A 27,456-nucleotide genomic window follows, 5' to 3' on the forward strand; every position below is an offset into this window, starting at 1 on the left:
TTTCCTGCCCTTGGAGTTTGCCCACGGCCCTGGCACCTGTCCAAGGTGGTCCCACCGGCTCCCGCCAGGAAGGCTGGGCCAGAGGGGCGGGCTCTGGCTGCAGCCTCGGCTCTGCCCTGGGGCGCCCGGAGCCCTCTGCCTGGTGGTCCTGGAGCCAGCGTGCGGGCAGGCGCGAGCCTTCGTTCCCGGTCACAGGGGGGTCCTGGCAGAGCCCACACACCTGGTGCGGGTGTTTCCTGAGCTCCCGGAGACACGGACCCTGAGGACACGAAAGCAGACCCCACGGAGCATCGGCCATGACCGGGCAGGGTGCCCCTCCCAGAGGACAGCCCCCCACGGGCTGCGGCGGCCCCCGGGAAGCTGGGACGCAGGGAGCCCAGAGCTGAGCGCGGACGCTGGACACGGCCTGCCACTGTCCCCAGCGCAGGAGTCACACCCGCAGCTGCCGTCTGAGGGGCAGTTTTGTGCCTCCACTTGGGCACGACCTTCCCTGGACTCGGGAAAGCGAGCAACAGCCCGGCACGGCGTGCCGACACGGGCGCCGAGGACCGGCGGGTGGCACGGGCCCGCGCGGGGGGGGTGCGGGGGGGTGACATGAGCGCACACGTCAGCAGACGCCTCACCTCCCAGAGCAAAGGCCTGTCGAACGTGCTTATCATTCATCATCTGGAGGGAAAGCTCCCTGCAGAGTGGGGCAGGTGGTCGAACAGGGGGAACAACCAGGCGTCTGCAGACGCCACGCTCAGCGGCTTCCGTGTGCCGGGACCGCCCAACCGCGGCTCTGCCAGAACCACGCGCGTGGATGACGGGGAGGGGAGGGCGCCGAGCGGCACCTGCCCGGGGTTGCCAGGCGACCTGGCTCTGGACCTGGGCCCGGCGGCCGGAGGGACTCAGCCTCCGGCTCCCCCTTGGGGGCTCCCCGGGTGCGGCCCCACCTTGAGCGGCACATGGAACCACGGCCCAGAAGCCCAGACCAGTTTCCACAGAACTAGTGTTTCTCCGTGGGCAGACACCACTAGGAAACCAGAGCAAAGATAAGGGGAGATCCGTTCCCACCGCCTGTCCCCAAGAAGAAGACACCCGCCACCTGTGAGCTCAGGGACTGGAGCGGCCTTTCCCTCTGCACGATCGGATTTCAGAAGACGACGCGGCAGCCGTTTCTCGAGAGGAGATTCAAGCAGACGTCCTGCAACTTGACAGCGATCAGTCGCCTCTGAAGGCGCGTGAGAATGTTAAACACCCAGGAAACCGGAAACTTCTTTCACCCCGACGTTGCTGTCCGATGCGCCCCAGGCCGGTGCGACTGTGAAGCCGGAAGGGGGGGCGGCCCTGAGCCCGAGGCAGCCGCGTCCCGGCGCAGGTGGCGCAGCCGAAGCAACGTCGACACCCGGGGACAGAGGCTCCGAGGAAGGGGCCCCACCCCACCCCCGCCCCCCATACTCCCATCTGCTCGTTTTTGCTTCTGCTGCTCCGGCCCGAGGGGACACCCCCAAGGAGAGATCTCGAGGACCGATGTCCGAGGTTCGCCGCCTCCGTCTCCTCCCAGAAGTTCCGTGGATTCCGGTCTTCCACGGGGTCCCCGGTCCACTTGGAGTTTAGCCTTGAAGATGGCGCAGGAGAAGGTCCAGCTTCCTTTGTTTTTCTCTGCGCGTCATCTGGCGATCACATCACAGGGTGCACGAATGTGGAATTACTATGCTGCACGGCTGAAACTAATATAACACCGCATGCCAACTACCCTTTAATAAAGAAACATTTCCAGTCAAATAAAATAAGCGTAATAAGGTTTTTAGAAAAATCCATAAAACTAGCAGCCATCAGAGGAGCGGGCGGGGGGTGGGGGTTCCAGGGCCCCCTCACAGAGGCACCGAGGCACAGGGGCCAGGACGGGTGCGGGAGGGGGCTGCCAGGGGGCGCCCAGCACGGGAGTGGGTGCGGGCTCCATGCGACAGGCCCCGGCCCTGGCTCGGATGCAGACGCACGTCTGTGAGTCAGGAGTTTCAAGTTCAGAGCGGGCAAGTCCGGCCCAGGGAGGGAACCACACAGAGTGGGCGGGGCTCCAGGCAGATGGCAAACGTTACTGACCGTGGGGTGTGGGGAGGTACTGGAAGAGTCGTGGCAGCAAGACTCGCAGTGCTGGGGGGCGAGGGGGCAGATAAATTTAAATCTGGCTCGAGAGGAGACGGCAGCCAGCTCACCTGTGATGCGCCCCCTTCCCGCCCAGCCGGGACTCTGTCCGGGGACGTCCTTGGGTGTGTTGGGGTGTCCTGGACAGGTCTGGTCCATGTGGCCAGCTGGGGAGGGCACAGTTCTTCCCCAGCTCACGGCCACTGAAGTCACGTCCCAGTCGGAGGTAGCTGTCCCTCTGCACCAAGCGTCAGCGTGACGCACGGATGCGCGGGCTCTCGGACCCAGGTGGCCCCGGCCTGCTCTGCCGCCGTCCCCCCTCCCCCGCCACCCCCTCCCCGTGAGCAGGGGACCACGAGAGGCCTGGCCCTGCAGGGACCAGGGTGGGGAGGGCTGGCAGGCTGGGGGCAGAGAGGACCCCATCCAGGCCTGGTTTCTGGGCTCCAGCCGAGAGAGAGAGAGAGAGAGAGAGAGAGAGACAAGGACACTGTGCCGGTATCACCGCCCACGACACCCGGGGCCACGCCAGGAAACAAGCCTGATGTGGTCACACCTCCTCACGGAAGGACCCGAGTTTCTCCGCACGCATCTGCCCGCAGGAGGGCGGCAGGCCCCGCACGCCGACGGAGGGGTATCACCGGTGCCGCCGCCGCCGCCAGCGTGCGGAGCAGGGCCCACGACCCCGCGCACACTGAAAAGCGCGCCGGCGAGACGTAATTACAGGGTCTGGAGCCCAGGGACCGCGGGAACAGTGCTCGCTGCCAGGTTCAGCCCGCGTGGCAGTCCTGCTGAGCTTAACCTCTCTCAGCTCTTTGGCTTCGCCTCTGATTAATTATTTTTGGAAATAACAGCCGGCATCACAGCCTGTTAGCAGGCTTAGCTAACGGATTGGGAAAACACCGAGAGGCCAAGTGTCTCCAGCAACCTCCCTGGGTGGGCGAGCCTTCCCTCTCCTCCCCTCCGTGCGGGTCCTCACCCCAGGGCCCCCGCCCCGCCGCTCCGCAGGTCAGCCGGCCGCCGCCCTGCCCGGAGGACCACACACCTCGGGGCGACCTCAGGCCACGAACAGGGGCCAGCGGGCGAGACGCTCTGGCCCCGAGTTAACCCTGGTGTCCAGACCACGGGCAGGCCGAGGGCCACCTTGGCAGAAGGGAGGCAGCGTGCGCGTTATCAAGTCTGGGAGGCGTGCCTGGCTGTCCCAGGGCGAGAGGGGGCTGCGGGGGCTGCGGGGGGGCGGGGCTGCGAGGGGCGGGGCCGCGAGGGGCGTCGGAGGCTGCTCCGGTCCATCCAGCGGACCGCCTGGGAGCGGAGGTCCCCGTGGCGGGCGGTGTGAGGACCGAGGTCCCTCGGCGCGGCTGGTCCAAACACACACAGCAACCGGCACGGCTTCCCTCCAGGAAGCACCTGGCTGCACGTCTCTGAAACTGCGCTTGTTCGGGCAGGTGCAGCGCGGAGGCCGCCCAGAACTGACCCATCAGTGCCACCCACGGCCCCGACCCCGGACCCCCAACCTTCACCTTGACGGAGAGCCGTCAGGAGTCCGGGCGCTAAGCCACAGCTCCCCATGCTTCCTGCGCGGCGTCCCCCCGGGGAGCGGCCCCGGTTTCTCCGCCGCGAGCTCGGCGCGCAGGGTTTGGCCCTGCTGCGCGCCCACTTGGCCGGTCCCCCCCCCCCCCCGCGGCCCCGCTGCCCGGGGTTGCCGCGGGGAGGTCGGCGAGGAGCGGCCGGTCTGCGCGGACGCGGGGAGGAGGGCCTTCCTAGGCGGGGGAGGGGGACCGGACGCCCCTGCGGGCAGCGATGCGGCCGCGCGCTCCGCGTGCGCTCGCACGAGTCTGCACCTTCCGCGCCCCCCCCCCACCGTGCTCAGCCCGCTCGGCCACGTGGGGCCTGCGCCCTGCAGACGCGGCCACCTGTGGGTGACGAGCTACGGAGAGCCTTTTTTCCCCTTTTGCTTGTTTAAATCCAGTGTCTCCCCCCACAAAGCTGCTCAGTCCCTGTATCGGGAACGCACGTCCTCCTCACAGGAGCCCGCGGAGTCTCCGGCCCGGTGGAGTGTAAGCAATTATGCGGTTCCGGTGTTTTTGTCTCCGAAAACCCCTGAAACGTTAATGTGTATTGTGACATTTTTCATTACCGCGGAGGAGAAAACAGTTCGCAGACGAGGAGGGGAAAGACCGCGTCCCCGCGCGCCTGGGCTGCGGCTGCGAGGAGCCGGTTTCCCTCCGCGGATTTCTCTAACGAGGCTGCGCTCGCCCCCCCCCGCCCCCCTCCCGCCCCCGCGTGGGGACTTTCCCGACCGGCTCTGTCGCTCCGCGGGGGGGGGGGGGCGCTTCCCAGCTGCTCGGCGGCGGCGGGGCAGAAACGTGAGACCCAAACCGCTCAGCGGCCCGGGGAGCACAGGACAGGTGGCGAATGGCTTCCCGGGCAGACGGCCCTTCCCGAGCGCAGCGCTGGGTGCGAGTTCGCTCTGCCCGTGGCCAGGACTCGCCCCGCGTCCTGCCTTTTCCTCCTGAATGCTTACGAGACGGCGGGCAGAGGGTTAAAAGCCGTTGCCACCGTTCTCACAACGAGTCACCTCATGTAGGTCCTCGGGCAGCGGCAGACGCCCTTCCGTGCGGGTGGGCGCCCACCCCGCGCCGGGGCCGTGACCCCCGCGGGCAGTCTAGATGCGGTGGAGGCCCCGCCTCGAGATCCGCGAGCAGTCCGGGCTCCGTGGCAGACCCTCCCGCATGCGGGTCTTCCGTCCTCCCCCCACGACCGCCAGGCTGTCCTTGCAGACTGAGCAGCGCAGGGGACGCAGGTACACGTCCACCCCTGAGCGTTCCTTCTCGGACCTGAGCTTCCAAGGCTCAGAGGAACGGTGGGAACGGGGGTCGTGGCTGAAGCTCTGGGCCGGGGGGCCTGGCTGCCACGGCCAAAACCTGCAGGCAACCCCACCACGCCCCTCCCCCACCCTGCCATGGCACCTCTGGTTCCGGAGCGGACCTGCGGAGGGAGGCCGCGGGCGTGGACGGACCAGGCGAGCGGGAGGCCGGCGGCACCCGGGAGCGCCCGGGGCCCTGGGAGGAACGGCAGCAAGGACCGGCTCGGTGACTCGGCCCGCGGCACTCTGACAGCGGACACCCACCTGGGCAGCGGGGCCTGGGCTCCCCGGACACGCGTCTCCTCTGACACCCTGAGCCTCGGCAAAGGCAGAGCTGTTAGCACGACCCGTGGCCGACCTGCCCGGCCCCGAGCTGTTTCCGCCCAAGCCCCTCGGAGACCGGCGCGCCGACCCCGCCAAGTGTCGGCAGACGGCCACACACCGATACGGCCCCGCGGTTTAAGCAGAAATCCGGAATGTGCACTGGGGCTTCTCGGCAGGGGCCCCGCTGACACTGCGGGACCAGCTCACTCTTCACCCCCGGGGGGCTGTCCCGGGCGCGGCGGGACCCCGGGTCTCTCCCCCCTAGAGCTGGATCCCAGCAGCAAGTCCCCCAACGTGTCTCCGGCCGTCGCCAAATACGCACCAGGGCAGACCGGCCCCCAGTTGGGAACCACGACGCTACACCCCCTGGCCCAGGAGGGGTGCTTCCCGCCCCTCCTCCCCCCCCTCCCCTGGCTGAGCCCACCCACCCGGGGGTGTCAGGGACTCCCCCGCAGGCGGCCGGGGGCCCCTCTGAGAATGCTCCTCAGGGGCGCCCACTGTGCTTCGGAGCAGCCCCGACGGACGCAGCGTCCCCCTCGGTCCCCTCCAAGCCCCGGTTTTCGGGAATCTCACAGAGCAGCTCTGCGGAGCTCCCGGCCGAGAGCCCGGCCCGTCTCGGGCACACACCGTCTGCGGGGGTCGGGGGGGGCAGCCAGGAAGTCCCTACCGGAGGCTGCGTCGCCCACGGCCCCTCACCGGGGACGCAGGGCAGCAGCCCCCCCTTTGCCTGGCACAGACGCCTGGGACCGGCCACCCACCAGGCTCAGGGGCCACCCCCCGGGCTGGGGCATTGGCCCGGCCCCAGCCTCCGGCCCGTGTTCCAGCGTCAACCCCGTGCCTCCACGGTAAAGCGAGGCTTCCGGCGCAAATGGACTGCGGCCGACACCGTCAAGGCAATTTCAGAAGTGGCCTCCGGAGCCCGCCCCTCCCACCTCCCCGACCGTGTCTGGGCAGCTCCCAGAGATGGACACAGAAGACGGGACGCTGCCCGACCTCTCTCTGCCCGGGCGCACAGAGCAGCGCACGCGGTCACGGAGCCTCAGACGCCGCCGACGTGGAGAGGCGCCCAGTCAGGGTGTCGCCTCATGGGTCCTGCGGAGACGCGCGAGGGGAAGCCACCCCCAGGCCCCACGGTGTTCGGCTCTTTCTGAGATTAATTTTCTTGGGAACCAGCAAGTCATCCTTCGTAAACGCCAGCGGATTGATGGATCTGAACCACGATCTTGACACGGCTGTAAATTACGTTCCACGCAAGAGATCATCTCTGCGGCTCATTCGTCCCCCTGTCGCGCCCTGAATGCGTGTGCGTGCGGGGGCGGGGGCGGGGAAAAGAGTCTGTTCCCGAGGATACAGCGTCCTGCCGCCTGCCACCCGGCTCATTCTTCAGCCCCGCAGACGAACGCGGGGGCCAGGGGGCCGGTGTCGGGGAGACGCACTGGGCTCACCCGACTCGAGGGGCACAAGCAGAAACGCCCCACCTGGACGCACCTGGGTCATTCCTCTCTCCGCCACGAACCTGTGTCTGCGGGCACCCGCCCGGCGCTGTGTCCTGCTGCGGGCAGCGGAGCCGATGGCGGCTCTAATGCTGGGGCTGGAATTCTGGCATCCGCTCCGGGGTCAACCGAGGGCTGGAATCCCGCGGGACTTGTGTTCGAGTCCGCGCATCGCACGAAACGCGAGAGCCAGAGTGCGAGCACTGGCCCCCGAGACTCGAGTCCTTGCTGAGCGTCACGCCCGGTCAACACGGCTGCTGCTGCGTGCCGGGGAGGGGACCGAACACGTGTTCATGGCTTGGACACGGGACGCGCTGGTTACAGTCCACAGACACCGGTGGGCGGCGGCGAACACGTGGACCGTGGAGGTGCCACGATCCAGGGCCTGGGGCCCTCCTGAGCCCCAGCTCACCCGGCTCCGTCCAGGACGCCAGGACGGCCGCCTGCCCCATGCCGCCCTGGGGACCGTCAGAGGGCCCACCCACAGCGCTAGGACTCGGTCACCTCCACGGCCATCTGCCCTCTGCGACCACAGGCTCCAGCGGGCTCCCACGGGGGCCCCGCCCAGCCGAGGGGCCCAGCTGACAGGCCCAGGTGGGCGTCTTAGCGATTTCTCCCCAACACCCACGGCCCACGTTTCCGTCTCCTGTTGGCCGAGACCACCCTCGGTCTCCCAGCACGCTGCCTGTGCTTGCCCCCCCCCCCCCGCACGGGAAGGCGCCTCGGACTTCTCGGCCGCCCTACTGCGCCCCACCCCAACTAACGCGTCAGTGAGGGAGTGGCGCTTCTCCAGCGGGGACCGTCGGCTTTGCTGTCCGGAAGGAAACGCCCCACGGACTCGACGAGACCCTGTGTGTGGGCTGACGCCATGCACACCGGGGGTCCCTCCCGCCCCTGCTGCACCGCCCCCCCGACCCAGCGGAGCCGGCCCGGCCCGGCACCTGCGGCCGGCTGGTCCCTCCTCGCTCCCCACACGGTGGGTCGGTGGGTCCGGGGCCAGCTCAGGCTCTGAGAGCCGTGCTCTCGCTTACCAGAGAAGGGGGTGGTCCGCAGGGGTATTCTGATGGGCGCCAGCGTCAGGAAGTGGCAGGGGTGCTCGTGGGAGGGGGACGGTCCCCCACGTCCCTCGGGGTCCACGGAGACCATGGCAGCGGCAGCGGCGGCGATGGCGATGGCGGGGCTGGTGCCGACGGGCTTAAGGCTGTTGTGGCAACCTCCTGCGGAAGAGGGACACCAGGGTCAGCTGGGGGCCACCGGGGCCACAGGGGACGATGATGCCACTTCGCTGTACAACACGTGAGCTCAGGGAGCAGGCAGGAGCAAGGAGCCAGCCCCCTTTCTGGGATGTGCAGACCACGGGCCGCTCTCCCAGCGATAAGAGTGGAGAGTTTTCCCAACGTCGGGGGTGCATGGAGCACGCACCCCATGTGACGGTCAGTGAGTCCCAGCGCCGACCGCCACCCGGTCCTTAAAGAGACGGGCCTGGGCTGCAGGGTGCATGTGTGCACCGCCCCGACGGCTCCCGGCGGGCCCTACGGAGTCAGGACAATGGGGGAGTGTGCGGGCACTGGGGGCAGGGGCTGCTGAGGCCCAGGGACAAGGCCGTGAGGGAGGGGACCAGGGGGGAGGGGCTGTGCTCCAGCGGACAGGGCCCCGGAGCCGTGGCTGCCACCTGGCCGGCCACGGCAGCGGGGAGCCCCAGCCCCGGCTGAGCGCCTGGCAAGGGCGCAGGCCCCACACGCAGACTCCAGCTGGGACTTCGGGCGTTCGTTATTAGAGGGATCTGGAAGTCCACCCGTGTCTCTGCTGCTTCTGTGAAACTTTAAAGAAACGGAATCCTCAGTCCCTGAAATAACGGCTTCTAAGACATATTTGGTAGGTGCCAGCTTATACTGAGGGTGGAAATCTCGTTTGCCCAGCTGTGGAAAACAATTTAGAAATTTTTTTTTAATCGTAACACGGTGCACGACTTTTCACGTGGCATTTCCCTTCCTGCGACTCCTCCGCCCGCCCCGGGCCCCCAGGGGTGGTTTGCAGAGAGAAGCCAGGATCCCTGGCAGAAGGCACGCGGTCGCCCGCAGGGGCCGTGTCCACGCGGCCAGACCTCGGCAGCCGGTCCCTCCGCGTCGGGAGGGACGTCCAGGGCCCGGGACGGCTCCCGGCGGGCGCAGCGAACAAGCCGACCACGAACCCACCTCCCTGCCCACGCTGCGTGTCCACTCGGCCGGCAGCACCGCTCCCTCTGGTCGGCTCCAGGCCACGCAGGTTTCCCTCGCAGGGACACGGTGCAGCTCACGGAAGGCCGCCCTCGGGAGCACGCCCACCGGTGGGGCCACGCGGGCCACGCTCTCCTCGCTGGGCCCCTGTGTGTGAGGCCGGTGCGCGGTGGAGACGACTAAAGTGGGGGAGGGGGCTGGGAAGCGGCAGGTGGGCTTCAGCGCCCAGCGGGGGGGTCGTCGTCGGGGAGCCCCTGTCCTGAGCTGTCACAACATCAACACGTCCCCGTGTCATCAAACGGCCTCCTCAGGCCCCACGGCGGGTCGGAGCCCAGGAGCCCAGGCCAGGGGCCGGCCGCACGGATGCACCACGTTCCCCCAGCCAGCCCCACCTCGCTCGGTGGTGTCTACGATAAAGACCACGACCTACACAACTGGGCTGGGGGAAAAGTTAACTTCCACATTCGTCGCTCCAGAACAGGTGTCCCGGGTCACACGGCGCGGCCGTTTGGGCATGCGTGTGCCGACTGAGGCAGCGCGTGGGTGAACATCAGCTCCCAGCGACACCCCGTGCAAACACGTCTGTCCCACCTGGCTTCGCTCCCTCCGCACTGTCCGCACGGGTGTCACTGCCCCGAGGCTGTCCCCACGGGGCCCCACCCACTCGCGCGCCCGCCTCAGCCAGGTCCGCAGGTGGGGCCCGGTGGGGGGGTCAGAGTTCCCCAGCCCGAGCCCTCGGGGAGCGCTGCCCGGAGAACCCCTTCAACACATGTCACCCCCGTTCCAAGCGGGGGTCTGCTGGTGACTGAGACACCGTCGGCGTTCCCCGAGAAACGGCTGCGAAGGCGGAGGCTGCTGTGTGAGGGGAAGTGTGGGGACAGCGTTGTCCCCCCGTGACGGTCCCGCTGTCAGGAGTGCACGTGTCTGCCGGTCAGAGGAAAGCACGTGGCGGGGGGCGGGGGGCAGTTTTTAACTCGGGCTCGTCTGGTTATAAATGCAAATGTGCCGTCTCCGGTGCACACACGGAATCGACGGAGTGTCATCAGGGGAAGAGACGGGAAGCTGATAACCGGTGCTGACGAGTGTTTTCCTGGCCGGTGGGTGCGCTGGACAGAGGCCCGGAGTGCCGGCCCCGGAACCGGGCGCCTGGGGAGGGGGCGGAGCCTCCAGCCCACGGAGAGCACATGGGAGCTCCCACGCGTGTGCACGCTGTCAGGGGCTGCGTGCACGGGGGGCGGGGGGTGCTGAGGATCTCCCGCGCTGGGCGTGCACAGGTAAGCTGGGGTCTGGTGTCTTCCCGCTGATCTCTCCCCTGCCCCCCCCGCCCCCCCACCCCCCGGTCAGGCATCCACCCAGGGCCTCCACACGCTCGACTGCACACGCCTGGGAGGGAGAGGAGATGCTGGGAGGCGCCGCAGACAGCTGGACGCCACAGGGACGAGCCGTCCGCAGAGCCGGAGGCCGCCCAGGACACCGGCTGCTTCCCGGGAGGGCCCCTCGGCTCACCCTCGGACGGGTGCGGGTGCTCCGCGAACCCTGCTGGCTGATAAATAATTACCATAACACCCGTCCCTGAGGGCCGAGAGAATCCCTGAGTTCAGTAAATAACAGAGAGATAAGAGAGGTCCAGCCAAAAAGAAAAAAAAACTGCTAAGCCAGCTACGAGATAAGCCAGAGATGCTATCCCACAAGGATTACTTATAAAAATCAATGGTTTCAGCAAAACAGTAATTAACCATGAGCCTGCCTTGGAGGGGGCGGAGGGGGCCGCCGGCCACCGCCACAGCCCTGCACCCCCCTCGCTGACCTTTATGGTGGCTGACCATCGCCGTCCACCTCCCGCGACCACCCCACCTGCCCAGAGCTGTCTGCACCTTCCACCCTGAGGAACCCCCGGCAGCTGCTGGTCCCCGGGCGCCACCAGAGCCGGCGGGTTCAGGGAGGTTCACGGACCTGCAGCAAGGCCGTGGACGAGGGTGGCGCCAGAGCTCTGCCGGCAGGTGGGCCCTCCCGTCCGGGGCGCCCGGGCCCCCGGAGAGTCTGGGAGGCTCTCTGCTTGGCACCCGTCCAGGGCCCTGTGTGCAGGGGCCTCTGCCAGCAGCTGGCAGGCCAATTCGTGTAACCTCCACCATCCTCAGCAACAGGGTGGGGGGGGGCAGGGGGGGAGGGAAGGGCGGGGAGGGGCTTCTGTCGCCCGCCATGCTCACAGGCACCCTGGTGGCGCCGGACGCCGGACGCCAGACGCCCTCCTACCACGGGAACCCAGGCAGAGCCCCATTTCTTTTCCCAGGATTCAACAGAGAGGAAGAAAGACAGGGGCTGGTGGCCACGGGGACTGGGACAGTGGGACACTCAGAGGCCCCAGAACCTTCTAGCAGGAGGCCGAGCACAAAGCAAGTTCCAGAGCACCACTCAGAGCCCCCACTCCAGGTTCCCGCTCAGGGTGCCGCTTAGTGGCTGGGGGCTCTGCCCGTCCCCACGCCCTCTGCCCCGGGCATGCCCCGGGGGACAGCCCAGAGGGTCCCTGCTGCGCTGTGCAGAGGACGAGCCGAGCTGGGGGGACCCCTGCCCCGCCCAGGTCCCCGTGCTGAGCCCAGGGACGCGGTGGCCCTGGGGAGTCACCCCACACTAAGGTGAGGTCGCAGCGCAGATGAAAGACTCGACGTCGGCATCTGGGTCCTCACGCGGGACGGGGGAGGACTCCGGGGTCCCCGTGCCTGAGGTTGCCGTGGCGAGGGGAGGACCCCAGAGCCCCGGGTCGGCCGAGGGGGGTGGGGGGCCAACGACGGGGCGGCCAGAGGGGCTGCTGCGGTGGCGGAGACCCTGCCCGACGCACGCTCGCCCCACCGAACCCCAGATTCAGAACCTCGGACCGTGGCTGCCTCGCCGCGGCCTGGGCTCCGGTGGAAGCTGCCGTGTGGCCGACGTGTCCCCCGCCGGACGGAAGCCGTCTCAGCAGGAGCAGCGGTGCCCAGGACAGGCCCGGGGGACGAGGAAGCCAGCACGCTTGACCGGCCCTTTCCGGAGACTCGTGAGGGGTCCTCGCGTCTCAGGGACCGCCCGACGCGGGTCCCCACAAGCGCGTTTGTTGCTGGACGAGGCAACCCGGTCCTCGCCTGCTGCTCCAGGCGTCTGTGTTTCCGGCTGATTCCGGGAGGAGACGCCGCGTCCTGGTCTCGTTGGTTTCCAGGGAGCTGGGCTCCCTCCGACGTGGCCGGCTCCAGGAGCCCCCTGGGTTGTCCTCTCGGCCACTGCACACGTACACAAAGCCCACGTGGGCGAGGCGTGGGCGACCCTGGCCTGGCTCCGCCTCCCAGCCCGGTCCGTGCACTGTGTCCGCTCACGGGGGAGGGTGGCCCTCAGCCCATCCCCCACTGGCCGTGACGCATCCTGGGTGGGGGCGCCCACTCAGGGCGGTCCACCGTGGGACACTCCCTGTCTGGCGAGGTGGGCACTGCCACCTCAGCTGGAGCCCAAGGACCCAGGGTTCAGCCTGCAAAGACGGAGTGGAAGACGCCGCCCGGCGCCGTGGTGAAGCCGCCCCTTGCCGAGATGCGGCGCGTGGTGGCCTGACACCGTCACCTCCCGGTCGGCGTCACGGGCGGACCAGGGCTCCAGCAGCGGTGACAGACACTCCTGTTTTCAACGGCATGAGGAGGAGAGAAGCACCTGCCTGCTTTTTATGGCTTTTTCCCTGACTATAAAAGTGATGCACGCCCATTAAAAAAGAAAGTAGAAGCTACCCTAGAGTCGAAAACAAAAGCACCCCTCACCCCGGCAGCCAGGAAGGACCTCGGCGGCGGCAGCACCTCGGGGTGGGGGGGCAGGTGTCCTCCCGTCTGTCCCCAGGGCGCCTCGTGGGCGTGAGGGCGTGCCCGGTGCTCGGAGACTGTGGACCGTTCCGTCCGGACAGGGTGCCGCTGCCTTTATGAGCTCACTGGAGTGAAACAGGAGCACGCTCTTTGGTCTGAAGAATCTTCCATATGTGACTTCACGAACAGTCAGACTGTCCATGTTTAGGGGCGAGGTGTCACCCCTCACCTGACCGGTCATTTCCTCGGGGATGTGCGCGGTTCCGTTTCCCCCTCGGGGCCGTAGGTGGCTGCGGGACCGGCCACAGATGGAGCACCACCGAGCAAAACCGTATTCACACTTCAAAGGGCCCGAAGGCCGACGGCACGCCCGTCACACACGCCTTCCAGCAGGCGTGCAAGAACACACACACACGCCCTGTTCCCGCCTGCAAACAGTGAGTGGGACCGAGGGCTTCTGAAAGGCGATGCTAATGCAATAGGAGAACGTTACGTCTGCTGGTGCTGCATTCCCCGAATTCCTTGGGAGCAAACCACATTCCGCACAGCAATCGTAATTACAAATAATGCATAGTTTCCTGTGAATCGTCTGTTTATGTGTGTTTTATTACGGTATTAGAATATTGCCCTCCATAACAATTCTTTTAAAACTTATTACATTAAACCATATGGAGATGACTACATCAGTACCTCATTTTAAAAACTGGTGTAACTTTAGAATAAGTCCGATCCCTCTCATGAATTTTTTAAGGCACATATTTATTTATCTCAGGTACAGATGCCACGACTAGCACTTATAAGTGATGTCCTTGCCTAGCCGGGAAGTCATGCACACAGCACTGTGTTACGCCCACACGTTAGTTTGAAGAGAATTGAACCTCACCGAGCTCCATTTTCCCGTCCAGGCCCATCACGCGCCTCTCCAGCTGAGAGATAACTCAGCGGGTTCTCAGTGTCCTCCTCGTTCAACGTTCAAGCAGAGGCGACGGTGGTGGTGCTCCATCTCCCCAAGCTGGTGGTCGCGGCCGGGGACCCGATCGCTGCCCGTGCCCCGGCCGAGGTTGGCGCGCCCCGCGCCGCGGCGTCTGAGCGGCTGTTAATATGCAGGAAACACACTGTCTTCTGAACATCCGTATTCTGTCACCCATTGTGCCAAACTGGCCCCTAAATTCTGAGGGTTACCAAGCTGAACGCCACGACTTTCGAAAATATAAAAGGTAAACCCGTCACGTGGCATTTCCTTCTGTGTTTCATGTCTTATTTTGTGGCTCAAACTCCCAGCACGCCGTCCGAGTGAAGGATACGCAGCGGGTGGTGGCGGTGAGACAGCCCGGACGTGGCGGACGGCGGCCACGTCTCACGCACCACGTTGGGGGACCACCTTCCTGCAGTTAGCGTCACGTCAGCCTGCAGTCCGAGGAAGGGATGCGTGTTTTCTTGTGAAACCCCCCTGTCCTCGTCGGTGCCTTTCTTGTCTTTACACCATCTCTGCCGCCACGAAACGCACGCCCGCCACTGAGTCCCGATGAGTGTCACTGTCACCTCGAGGTCCCTCCGGGGTTACTGTCACCTCGCAGTCCCATGGGCGTGTCTGTCACCACGAGGTCCCTCGGGTGTCACTGTCACCTCGAGGTCCCTCCGGGGTTACTGTCACCACTACGTTTCCAGCAACACTGGCGGGGTTGTTACAGCTCCCTTCGTGGGTGAAACCTGACCACATCATTGACTCGTTTTGATTTTTTCTGTTTTTTTATAAACATCAGGAATGCAGGTGAACAACTTCACAAGGGTCCTCCTTGGAGTGGGCAGACTCTACCAGTGACACCCGAGGAGGGTCAGGGTGTGGGGGGACGCGGGTGGGGGGGGGCGGGGAGGAAGGGGTGGCGCACGCAGGCCCAAGCAGAACGGCCGGAGACGGCGGGTTCAGTGTACGCCGGCGCCCGCCTCCATCCAAGGGGAACAGCTCACCCCTCGCAGACAACAGCTCGTCTCGTTATAACATGAAAACTCACGAGTGTTGAGCAGAGGTGTGTCTCCGTGTACTGCATTTCTTCCTGGCCCTGGGTGAGGAGAGCATTCTTCCTCGATCTCGTTTATTGTTGAGTTTAATTAAGTCTAAACGTCTGCCCCCGTTTGGACTGCGCTCCCTCGAGTCTTCCTTGGCTGCCTCTCTCTCCCGACGCCTGGAATCACTTGGACCCGCACCGCTCACCCGCTCTCGCCGCGGTCCACACCGCCACCCTCCGAGCTCCCAGGGACTCGCTCCCCGGCGCAGCTGCCCACGCCTGCCCACGCCTGCCCACACCTCGCGTGCGGCTCTCTCGTGGGAGCGCCTGTGGCCTTGAGGTGCCGCGTCGGTTGGTTCCGGTCCGTCTCTCGCCGTCCAGGCTGCTGCGCGCAACCTGGCGGTCCGTCTCCACGTTCAGCTTCGCTGCACCGAGGCCGGTGAGAGCCCCTCGGTCGCTCTGTCACTTTTTGGACGTGTGCTTCACGGTGTTATTTTTACCCTTTTTCCTTCCATTGTCCTTGTGGACACGTCCCACAGTCACGTGACAGAGGACCGTGCGAGGAGCCCCACGCCCGCGCCCGCCACCTGCCACCACCGCCCGCTGGAGACCCAGCAGGTCCGGTCACCGCCCTCACCCGCCCAGCCCCACGCTGGACTCGGGCGCGCTGGGTCATGCCTCCACCGCATCCTCCTGAGCTCCCGAGGCTGTCTCCGCAGCACCTGGGCTGTCCTAAAAAGCAGCCTCAGCATGGGACTCCCGTCGCACCCGCAGTAGCGGGATTCCCAGAGTGTGTCCTCTGCCAGGCAGTGGGAGCCCGGGATTCCCCAGTCCTCTTCCAGGTTCTCCCTTCCAACTGGGGTCGCACAAGATCCACACGCCCCCCTGGGCGTGGCTCTCGGGTCTCTCTTTAGGGTGCGTTCGGGTAAAGTTTACATCCAGCGAAATTTCCTCTTTGGGGGCGTCCAGCTCTCCGAGTTTCCACACGCACCAACACTCACGTCACCACCACAGTCCTGCAGCTGTCGGGCCCCCCCCAACCCTCCCCCTCCTTCCCCATCACCAGGACGCCCCCGGCCCCAGCCCCGGAAGCCGAGGAGCGGTGAGTGGTCTCAGGTCGCCAACAGGGCAGCCCGCAGGACGGGGGTATCCGTCCCGGATCATCCCACCAACCTCCACGCTGTCGGGACCCAGCCCCTCGCTGCGTGTGCAAACATTTCCCTTTCGTATTGGGTGTTTCTTTTCGTTTCATTGAAAGTGCTCTCCAAGAAAAACAGTATTTAATGTCGACGAAGTCTAACTTGTGGACGCGTTTTCTTTTCCGGTTTGTGACCTTGGTGTCGTGTCTAAGAAATCTCTGCCTAATTCCGGATCCCAAGTGTTCCTTTTACGTTTCCTTCCAGAGGCCCCGGCGTTTTTTATCCTAGAACCACACCTGTAGTCCATCTTGAGTCGACTTTTGCGTAGGACACACGGTGGCGGGCAAGATTTGTTTGTTTGTTTCAAAGGCAAGGGCTGGACTGTTTCCAGACCGCTGACTTATGGGGAAGCAATCGCCCTCACGCCTTCGTCCAAAACCCACTGAGCTTGTGCGTGCGCGTCTGTGTCTGGAGGGTCCGCTGTTACTTCTGTCGATCGTTGTTCTTGCGCTTCCGCCGCTTCCACGAGACCCGTGTTCTTGCAGCTTCGTCGCGAGCGCTCAGATCCGTTATTAGTGAGCCCTCCGCACGGGGTTTCTTTTCCGGCGGGTGGGCCCTCTGCTCGCTGTGGCTTTCCTCACCAGGGACGGGCGGGCGGGTGACGCGGGGGTTTCATTCGGGATCAGCCGGGGTGCGCGGGCCACGCCCAGCGCCGCGGCGTCTCTCCGCCCACCAGCGCGCGGAGCTGTCTGTCTGTCGCCGTCTGGTTTCTGCACGGACGTTTCCCAGTTCTCCGGGCACGTGTATCTTGTTAGCCTCATCTGTGAGCGGGTCATGTGTCCGGTGCGCCACGGCACCACGGCTGTGCACTTGCATTGCCGGCGGCCCACCGGAGCCGCCCAGACACGCGGCAGGAGGTCCCCGCGGCCCCCGGCCCCGCCCCCTCGCTGCGCGCACCTGCCCGAGCCAGCGGCGGTCTCTGCGGCCTCACCTTCTCCGCGCAGTTCCAGGTCTTCCGCCCCAGTCGGTGTGCTCTTTGCGTTTCCACCCCACCCCCCCACCCCCCCCACCCCCGCTGCAAGGGCTAGGCCTTCGCGCACGCGTCCACGCCGGACGCCGAGAGCGCCAACGCCCGCCGTGTTCTCCGCCTCGGAGACCAGCCGCGTCCCCAGGGCGCGGCTCCTCCGCAGACGCCCCCCTTCTGTCTGAGGAGGCGCCCCTTGATCCCGAGTGGAATTAGAGGTTGGCTCGTTCTTTCAGAGATCTGACCAGACTCGGGGCTTCACAGATGAATTTATTCTCTGCGTCTATTGAAATGATCACGTGTTTTTCCTTCTTTGTTGTTTCGACAACATGAGTGTCGCGTTTTCTAAGGCTGAGCCGGCATCGCGTTCCCAGAAAAGGCCCCGCCTGGCCACGGTGTGCTCGGAATTCGGCACAGGACCAGTCTCGGGTTGAGGATTTTTGCATTTGTGTCTGTGAAGTATTATCCGTCTGCAATTGTCTTTTGTGTAACGCCTCTCGGGCTCTCGTATCTGAGAGATGATGCTGCAAAAAAAGAACTCGGGAAACGTCACCCCTGCTTCCATTTCCTGCAGACGGCTGCCTCACCGTGGTGTGGGCTGCCCCCCCGGGTGGCCGGGAGAGGCGTGAGGAAGCCGCTGGAGCTGGGCGCGGACCCCGTTGGAAGGGGCGGACCGAGAACCCCAGACGTTCAGCAGACAGGGCGCTGGGCCTGCTTCCCGTGTCTTCCCGCGTGAGCACGGGGGCTGGGGACCGCCCGCGCGCTGGCGACGTCCGGGCCGTGCACTCCGCTGCCCCGCGGCCGCTGACACCACCTTCCTCCCGCGTGTCCCGTGCCGCGCTGCACGGCGGAGCCTTCCTCCCCTTCGGGGCGTCCGTCGTCTGCGGTGCTTTTTCTTTTTTTTATTCTCCGTAGCCGGGGCGGTTTGGGCCGCGCTGGTCATTCTTTAAAACAGAAACAAAAAAAAAGCTTGTGGTTTCATTGATTTTCCTTATATTCTTCTAGTTTCGGGTTCTTTGGTTTCCGCTCTTGCCTTCGCTGTTTCCTGCCTTCAGCTTCCCGCCGGTTAACTACTCCTCCTTTGCTAGGTTCTTAAGGTGGAAGTGTAGATGCTTGAGGTTGGAGGACTTTCTTGGTTTTCGTTCCTCTCTTTGGCGAGAACACTGGAGACCTGGTGTCTTGGCAGCGTCGGGGCAGACAGCCACATGCTGAGATGAGCCCCAGAGAGAAGCCCTCTCCTGACCGCACGCCTGGGCCTTCCCCGGCCCCGGTGACCACGCTGCTGTCCGCCCTGTGGGATCCCACACGCAAGCGAGGTCGCACGGCACGTGTCCTTCTGTGCCTGGCTCATGTCGTTCCGTGTGGCGCCCTCAGGGCTCGCCCGCCCTGTCGCCAGCGGCAGGGTTCCTGGCTGTCTCGGGCCGGAGGACACGGCTGCGTCACATGCACTGCGTCTCCCTGCTCGTTCACTCACAGGGGGGCCCCGGGGGGGTCCCCGTGTCCTGGCCTCGAGACCGATGCCGCAGTGAACGTGGAGACGCAGACAGCTTCCCGGTGTCCTGTGTGCACCTCCTCCCGATACGTGCTCAGCAGAGGCGTCGCCGGGTCACAGGGCAGTCCCGTGCCGCTCTCCTCGACGATCGGGCCGATCCCCACCCCGGCCACAGTGCACCGGGCTCCCTTTGCTCCCAGTCCTCGCCAGCCCTGCCGCCGCCCCCCCCAGAACACCGGTCTCCTCGGTCACGCCCGTTCCGGCAGGTGGGAGGCGACGTCTCCCCGCGGGGCTGGCCTGCGTCTCCGTGACGACAGGTGATGCTGAGCACCTTCTCACGCACCTGGCGGCCCTCTGTATGTCTTCACAGACACTTACAGGAATGTTCACGACGCTTCTCTGCCCATTTCTCAGTCAGATCTTCTTCTTTGCTTGTTTGGGGGCGGGGTTGTTGTTGAGCTGTGCGTGCTCCTTGTACATTTTGGGTACTAACCCCTTACCGGACGCACGGTTTACAAACATTCTCTCCTGTCCCACAGGTCGCCGGTCACGGTCTGGATTGCTTCCGCTCCTGTGCAGACGCCTTTTAACTCGACGTGACCCCACGTGTCGGTTCGCGCTGAGTTTTGAGACACGTCTGGAGAACTGTTGTTGCCAAGACCAGCGTCCAGGAGGCTCTCCTTCGTGTTTTGTTTCAGCAACTTGATGACTTCAGGTCTTGTGTTCAAGTCTCTCGTTCCCTTCGGGTTAAGTGTCGTAAGCGGGGACGACGGGTCTGACGTCATCCCCCCCCCCGCACTGGCTCTCCAGTTTTCCCGGCGCCACTCCCCACAGAGACCACCCCCTCGTCAGACAGCCCCCAGCTGTGCAGGCAGGAGTTGGCTTCTGGGCTGTCCCCTGCTCTGCTCCGGGGCCTGTGCGTCTGTGTCTAGGCCGGCGCCACGCTGTTTTGATTGCGATGGCTTTGCCGTATAGTTTGAATCAGGGCGGTGCGACGCCTCTGGCTTTGTTATTTCTCGGGACCGCTTTGGCCATTCAGGATCATTTACGGTTCCAGAAGCATTTCAGGGTTCTTTTTTCCATTTCTGTGAAGAACGCCATTGAAATCCGATGGGGATTGCGTTGACTCTACAGGTGGCTTTCGGCAGTGTGACTGTTTCAACCAAGTCCATTCTTCTGGCCCATGAGCCCGGGTATCTTTCCCCCTGTGCGTGGCTCCTTCCATTTCTCTTGTCAACGTCTTGTAGTTGACATTGTATCAGTCTCGTCCTTCCTTGGTTTAGTGTACTCCTAAGTGTTTTCACTGTTCTTGACGCTACTGTGAACGGGTTTATTCTTTATTTCTTTTTCGGGTATTTTGTTGTTGCCGTATAGAAACTCAACTAATTTCTGAATGCCGGTTTTGTATCTTGCAACTTCATTGAATTTGTTGATTAATTCCAACGATGTTTGGCGGGAGTCTCTAGGATTTCCTACATATAACATCGTATCACCCGCACATAAAGACTTTACTCCCTCCTTTCTGATGTAACTCGCCTGACCACTTCGCCTGGGATCCCCACCGCCGTGCTGAACAGGGGTGGCGAGGGTCCCTGTTCCCAATCTTAGAGAAAAGCCGACACCACACACCACTGAGTGTGCGTCCCCTGTGGCCTGTATGATGAGGTGTGCGTGTTTCTTTCCCACCGGATTTGTTGAGGGCGTCTTTTTAAATCGTGAAAGGATGTTCCCCCTGAGAGAGGGGCCCGTGCCTTGGGCAGCCTCATGGTTCGGGTGCGGGGTCCAGCAGATCCTCCCTGGCCCTTGCTCGGGTGTCCTTGGGGGACCTGGGCTCTCCATCCCCCTCGAGGGCCTGAAGCAGCTCCGTCGGGGTCTCCCCCACCTTCGGCTCCTCGGCCCCCCTGAGTCGCACACACAGAGGTGGGCTGGGAAACCGTGTCCTGGAGGCCGACAAGCCCCGCCCACGACGGTCAGCCCTCCACGGACACCCAGCGGCCGAGGTGAGGACGCGTGGACTCTCCCCGGTCAGTCTTTCTGCATGAGCACAACGCTGGCTACGACACTGGGAGGGGAGGTCTGACGCCTCTCGGAAACCTCGGCACCTGGAGGGACCGCTCCGCAGCGTCTCGGCAGGGCCCCGGGTGCGCCAGAGGTTCTGTCTGTGTGTTGAGTCCCACGGGGACCATGGGGACCTCAGTGTCCAGGGCACACTGTGTGGGTCGACCACGGCTCAGAGGTAGCGGACTGGCCGGGGTCATGGGAGACCCAAGACAGCCGCGCGGCTCTCCCCGGGGCTCCCAGCAGGCCCCGTCTCCCCGGAGCACTTACACTGCACGTGGACGAAGGGACTCCGACATGATTGAAAGGGGACATCTCAGCCAGTGTCAAGGTGGGAGGCAGTCACCTCGAGAAAATGCCGCCCAGGGAACCACTTCCCCTCATGGGGAGCTCTCGGGAGACTCCGGCCTTGGAGCTCACCGACTGCTGCCTGGAGACTCCGTTCACTGGAAAGGACAGCGAATAAAAGACGCTCTCCAGTCTCGCTGGAAGGGACCTTATCGGGCGCCTAACCGTGAATGGACACCTGCCCTCCTCCCTGACACGCACCCCCCCCAGCAGACACCCGAGACTCCGGGGGAGGGAGACGCTGCCAGCGCCGGAGGCAGGCAGCCACCCCACCCGGGGCACCGGCAAGGCCCGCGGGCCTGCCGCCTGCCGCCTGCCGCTGGACACGAGAGACAACGGACTGTCTGTCTTCACCCGTCGGCCAGCGACCTCAGTCCCCCCCCAGCAGTCCCCCTCTTCCTTCTGTGACTTTTCCTGCGGAGCCGACTGGTCGCGACCCCTGAACCTGCGTCAGAGAGCTGTTACCGCTGCCTTTCGTGGCCGGCAAAAACGTCGTGCCAGACACCACATGCAGAAAATGGGAGGCCAAGGGGGAAACTCACGCCGTGAGAGTTCACAGGACGGAGGAGACCAGAGCGATGCCTTCCGCTCGCCTGCCCTTCCCTTTGGGGGGACGTTCGGCCGCACGCCCCTGGGCTCGGCGTTGCCCATCCCCAGCGGAACAGCGTGTCTGCAGCAGGGCGTCAGCCCTGAGGCTTCCCAGAGCTGAGCCCGCCCAGCCCCGCGAGACCGGCCTACCCGAACGAAAGGCGGGTGGTCGTGGGCGCGTCCCTGAGGTTGATTCACAGTCGAGAGGGCACCTGGGAACGACCTGAAGCTACACTGGAAGCAACCACGCGGGGCGGTCCCACCGCAGACTCCTAACGGGCCCGTCACGGTGGGCAGTCACGCCCACAGCTTCTCGTTCTCTCTGACCGGCCGTGTGGGGGGGGAAGGGGTTCATCAAGCCCTGTGGGTGTCCAGGGTCCGACTCAGTGGCACTCGTCTGATCCCGCATCCTGTGCTCACCAGCGAGGTCAAGTCTCTTTCCATCACCACCCACCCGCCCCCTCTCTGCCCTCTCCTTCTGCGAGGGGCTCTGGCCCGGCCCTGGGCCTGCACTGGTGCGCCTGGGTTCACATGCCTTCCAGAGGAGGAAAGGCAACCCCTCCCGGAAGGTGCGGCCACCCTCCAGAGAACCCGTAATCTTATTAACTGTCTTGTAATCCGATCTCCCCCTCCCCGCCCCCGCCGCTGCCTCCAATCTCCTCAGGTTCCCTCCTTAATTTCAAATGCATAAAAGAAACTGCGAAACCATTATCCTCTGGAGCATCCGAGATCCTGCTTCCTGGCAACCAGCGCCAGTTTGGCTCAAATCAACTCTCATTAAAAATCCTCTGCAGGTTCGGACGCTCCTCGCGTCGATGGCTTCTTCAGCTAAATAGATATTTAGCGTGTTCATCGGGTGGGTTTTCTGAGAAGAGGATTAAGGTGCCCTTCGTCCTGCGAAACGTCCACATGACATTCAAGGAGGAGCCGAGAGGCAGAAAGTTCACTCGAAGAATTTGTCTAAACAGTTTAACTAATCTCTGTGTGTTCAAACCAAATGCCTCATTATTTTGCCAACAGTTATTGACAGCGCATTGGGACACTGAAATACTGTCCTTACACCCATGCGAAGAGCCATTCACAGCCGCGGCGCCCTCGGGCGACGCCGGCCCGCCACCCGCCTTGCACCGCAGCTGCAGGAAAGAGGGGACGCGGCGCTCTGGGCCCAGCACGTGTACACAGGGGCGTGCGGGCGGAGCGCACGCACAAGTTAGGAACCCCGTGATGCCCGATGACAGGGACAGAGGCCAGTTCCAGCCGAGAAGCGTCGAGGCTCGTAAAAAAAAAAAAAAAAAAAAAAAGACAGCGGAACCGTTCTTCCGACTTGCGGCCGCGCGGGGCGCACCGCACGGTAGGGGGCGTCCGGTGCGCGCACGCAGGAGCTCAGAGAGCCGTCTCCTCGGCCGCGGGCGCTCACGTCAGCCCCGCGGGGGCGCGCCCTGGTTCCCGAATCCTAGAGACACACGTGGAGACCGGCGGGCGGGCAGGGAACCGCGGGAAGCCGGCGGGATTCTGCAGCCGCAAAAAACCCCGCGGGGGACGGTGCTGCGGGGCGACTGTGGCGCGGGCAGCGATCGCTTCTACGGCACGATCGTCTGTGAAGGCGACTTTGAAAACCGATTTAAAGATTCACAGGGTGACTTCACCCTCCTGGCTCTGTGCGGGTTCATCACCCAACCTCTCATCCGGGGGCTATCTCACGGGAGTTTACTCCGGGACAGACGGGCTTTCGGGTCACGAGGCCCCCGAGGCAGAACCAAACCCATCTCCCACACGAGTGTGCTATTACAGACCGTAGCCAGGACCACCCTCCGCGTGAAGGCAAAACCCACCCAAGCCCCACGCGTCCCGCAGACCAGGAGACCCCCCTTCCCACCAGATCGAGTTTAAGGGAGTTTCCAAAGTGTTCAGTGCCCCCAGTGAGGGCCACCGGCAGCAGATTTAGTCCGCCCCTGAAAGCAAAGCACCAAAAATACGCTCTGGGCAAATCCCTTAGCCACCTGTTCATCTTAAAGCACACCCACACCCCAAAAACACAGCGGAGAAGTCACCCCAAACTCAAGTCCTTCGTCAAAAGGAATCACGCCCGTGATAAGAAATATATTACTGAAAGAGTTTTTTAAAAACTGTTTCATTGAAGTGACAGACCCAGTTTCCGTAGCTAAAACGAACTTGTGGCCGAAACAAAAAGAAGGAGAAAAGCACCTGTTCGCCGCTCTGGGCACCTACCTGGCAGGGGCTGCGGCGCCAACACCACGGCGGGCAGCGGCCGGCGGGCAGGAGCTGGCCCGGACAGAGGCAGGGCCACGGGGCTGGCCAGGAAGGGGGGCTTCTCATACACGTGGAACACGCGTGAGTCCTCGGGGCAGACCCACGCTGAGTCCAGGGCCAAGGCGTTGTCCACCAAGACCTGTCCGCGAAGGAAGCAAGGAAAGCAGTTCAGGCCACACGCACGGGGCAGGCTGACTGGGTCTGAGCGTGTCTGTCCTGTCTCCCATCAATCAAACGTCAGAGGGTCTGGAGGTGGGGGCTCTATGAAGGCGTCGTCTCCACCCTGAAGACCCAATCACAGTCGCTGTCTGGTCGGAGCTGTCTGCCCGGGGCGGCCTCGACGGCTGACTCGGCCCCGAAGCCCGTTTCCGGGCTGAAGAGGCACCTGGGGAGTTGTGTGTGTGTGTGTAGACACGGTGCCGCCCTAATTTCTTTGTCTAGTTTTCAATTAAACCAAGTGTGGTCCGTACGTCTGACCGCACAATCCAAAATAAACCATCAGAAACTGATGGACACTGCAAGCAGTCACAGCAAGAAAAGCTCGCTGTTCAAACTCCTGTTGGAATTACAGAATAATAGGTAAGGCTGCCGTTTGATCAACTGGTACAGATGGAATTGAAACTGAAAACTGTAAAAACTGGATTTGGATTCGCAATTGAAAAAATGCATATTGCTCTATGGGGCCCAAATGTTTTGCGCAGAAACAGCCCGGGCCCCACCATCTGCTGGTGTTTTGGAGCAGACAGATCTCATTCCGAAAAGAGCCCTCTCCACCCCTAGACGGTCAGCGCGGTGCGGCCAGCAAGCAGAAACGCACGGTCTCCCGTTGGTATGGGGGTGCCCAGCGACTGAGTAACGCCCGCCCCTTCGCCCGATGAGGCCGCGTGCGTCGTCACCTTACAACTGGGCATCCGTTTGTGCGGCCAGCTTTTCCCGACGGCGGGCGGCAGCGCAGCCAGGCAGGCGTGCGGGAAGAGGGGCACCAGCTCCGCGGCGGAGGCGGGGGACAGTCCCACGGACAGAGCGGGGCCGCCGAAGAGCCACTGGAACACGAGAGGGGAGAAGGGGTGCTCGTTAGCCCGGACCGATCACCTCCACCTCCCGCCAGGAGACGCTGGGATGGTGCTTTCTTCACAAACGGAACTGGAAAACATACGTATTTGATTACGAGAAAAATTCCCTTTTTCCCCAGTCAAAAAAAAAACAAACCCACAACATTTCCACGAATTTTAAAAACGTATGTTTTCCCATCAGCATCACGACCATGCACAGCCCACACCGCATCCTTCAAGACTGAGAAGGAACTTCTGGGCCCAACCCCAGGGGGCGAGGGGAGAAGCGGACTTCTGCCCCGACGGGGTGAGAGCCCCGAGGGAGGGGGGATGCCGGGCATCCCCTCGGTGACTCTCGGCCGGCGGAGAGCGGCGTGCCGGGCCGGCCCCTCCAGGACAGCCCCTGGTGTGCACCGAGCTCGTCACTGGGAAGACACTCACGAACCGCGTTTTCAGGACACAGCGGGCCGAGGGGTCAGGGCGTAAAGTTGCCCTCAGCTCCCCGGGCACACGGACCCCAAGGCACAGACAATGCAGGTGGGCCGCCGGAGGTCCCCGAGCACAAGGTGAGAGAGCAGGTGCCGCGGGAGCCAGGCCCTCCGGGAGGCCGTCTCCCTGATTAAAATAATCGGGTCTCCATCAGGCAACGACGAATGAAATCACCGCTCGGTCAGGTGCAAGGCTTCAACATCCAGTTCTTGTCCAACCGCGTAAGAGCATTTGTGCAACTCTCCTGTCACGCGAAAATGTCCTTTTGGCTCTAAATATGGTCCCTGAACAGAAAACATGTGGCAAAAAAATACTTAAAAGATGAATCCGGTTTTCAAATGTTTCCCTTTTAAATTACACAGGAAAAAAGGGGGGCGGGGGGCAGCGTTCTCCACCGGAGGGAAAATTGCAGCTCCCGGGCCTCACGCGCCCCTAGCGGCGGCGCTCGGCACAGCAGCCCCTGGAACAGGCTGAACCCGCTGCCAGCGTCGGTTCAATAAAAGCCGATGCGAACTGCATCACACACCGAGACGCGTCTCCAGGACCGCCTGGGCGAGGGAGCCCCGGGTCTGGAGGCCAGGGGAGGAGTTTTCCGTCTTTCAGACGAGCTCGGCGGACAGCGTCGGAACACAGGGGGCTCGGCGGCGCACCCCAGCACACCGCTCCCCGGCGCAGGCTAACCAAGACGCTCCCCGGGATGAAGCGCGCGCCATCCCCCGGTTAAACGTATCTGCATAGTTCGAGAGCAAACAATGGATCTCGCCAGAGCCAGCCGGCCTCGCTCGGGCGCACCACGAGCCGAAGGTACGGCCACTTTCCCTCCCTGCCCCAGGTCTCCAGGGCCCGAGCGCCCCGAAGCGCAGCGGGGCCTGAGCGGGCTAATGGGGTGGGCTCAGGGGGGTCTGGGGGGGGGCGCGGGACGGGGGCAGTTTGCCACCAGGAACACCAGGATTAAAGGCAGGATCTCCCTGCCGGCTTCCACGGGTTTGAATTCTCTTAAGCGTTGTCCCGAGTCTATTTCACATGGAAAAAAAAAAAAAAAAACCCCAACCAGATCAGAATCAGAAATAGCTATTGATTCCCAGCTCGCTTTTCAAGTCTGGCGAAGACTGTAAAAGTATTAACTTCTCTGCGATAAGTCGCCACGGTGCGCCGCGGCCGCGGGCGGCCCCGGCGGGCGGCTCCAGCACCGCGCTCCGGACAGCGACCCCGGCCCGGGCGCGAGCCGGTCCCCCGCGGGGCCCCGGGGTGCGAGTCCCTACAAGGCTCAGCTGAGAGACCGAGAAAGATACCGGAAAAGGCTGCCTGGCGGCAGAGCGGGACGGCGGAGCATGAACTTTGCCGCCGGAGCCCGGCTGCCTCTGCTGCGTCCTGGGGTTTGGGGAGCCAGGACGCCGGGGACGGGGCAGCGCGAGCCGGGGGCCAGGGCAGCCGGGACCCGCGAGGGCCGCACCCAGGAGCAGAGGGGACGCGGGACGCGGAGCCCCGGCGCCCGGGGCCGGGGACAGGGGCACGTTACCTGCCCGTGGAGCAGGGGGAGGTGGTGCGCAGCGGCGGCGGCGTGGTCTGGCGCAGAGGGCAGCGGCAGCAGCGGCGGCAGCGGCTCGCCGGGCGCCTGCCAGCCGGGCGGCCCCCGGAGCAGCGGGGCGGCGGGGGGCTGGGCTGTAGCGAGTAGCAAGGGCTGGGGCGCGACCCCGGCGCCCAGACGGAGCAGCCCGGCCGAGCCGGGGACCACCCAGACCCAGGGCGGAGGCGGCGGGTCTGCATTCATCGGCCACAGGAGAGGCTGCCGCCGCCGCTGGAGCCCGGCGCTCACCAGCATCCTGCATCCCCGCGCGGGCGGCGGCGGCGGCGGCGGCGGGGGCGCGGGGGCGGCGGGCTCCGAAGCGAACTCACTTGGTTCCGCGGCGGCCGCTCGCTCCGCCCCTGCCCCGCGCCGGGAGCCCCTCCTCCCGCCTGCCGCCCTCCCCTCCCGGAGAGGCCGCTGCGCCGCCGCCCCCGCCGAGCTCGGCCGGGCCCGCCTGCGCCCGGGACCTCAGCCCAGGCCCCGCCCGCCTGCGCCCCCACCCCCCATCCCCCGCTCCTGGCCCCTCCCGCCCGTCCGCACCCTCCCCGGGGCTGCGCGCCCGCGCCTGCGGGCCCCTGGGCAGGCGG

The 27,456-nt window shown here is 64.5% G+C and overlaps 1 protein-coding gene across 1 annotated transcript in view; it reads right to left on the reverse strand.

Moving 5' to 3' along the window:
* TCERG1L (transcription elongation regulator 1 like) overlaps positions 1 to 27,088 on the reverse strand; it is a 76,568-nt gene extending 49,480 nt beyond the window's left edge. Inside the window, exons 1-4 of the mRNA XM_045854608.1 lie at positions 26,822 to 27,088; positions 24,658 to 24,804; positions 23,720 to 23,900; positions 7,839 to 8,024 (exon numbers count right to left, since the gene is read on the reverse strand). Of these exons, the coding sequence (XP_045710564.1) occupies positions 7,839 to 8,024; positions 23,720 to 23,900; positions 24,658 to 24,804; positions 26,822 to 27,073 (766 nt within the window). The 5' untranslated portion in view covers positions 27,074 to 27,088. The remainder of the gene's footprint in view (positions 1 to 7,838; positions 8,025 to 23,719; positions 23,901 to 24,657; positions 24,805 to 26,821) is intronic.
* Between the last annotated feature and the right edge of the window lie 368 nt (positions 27,089 to 27,456).

Source organism: Phyllostomus hastatus, unplaced genomic scaffold, assembly GCF_019186645.2.
Source record: "Phyllostomus hastatus isolate PE091 unplaced genomic scaffold, TTU_PhHast_1.1 phas_scaffold_1066, whole genome shotgun sequence".
Lineage (NCBI taxonomy): Eukaryota > Metazoa > Chordata > Mammalia > Chiroptera > Phyllostomidae > Phyllostomus > Phyllostomus hastatus.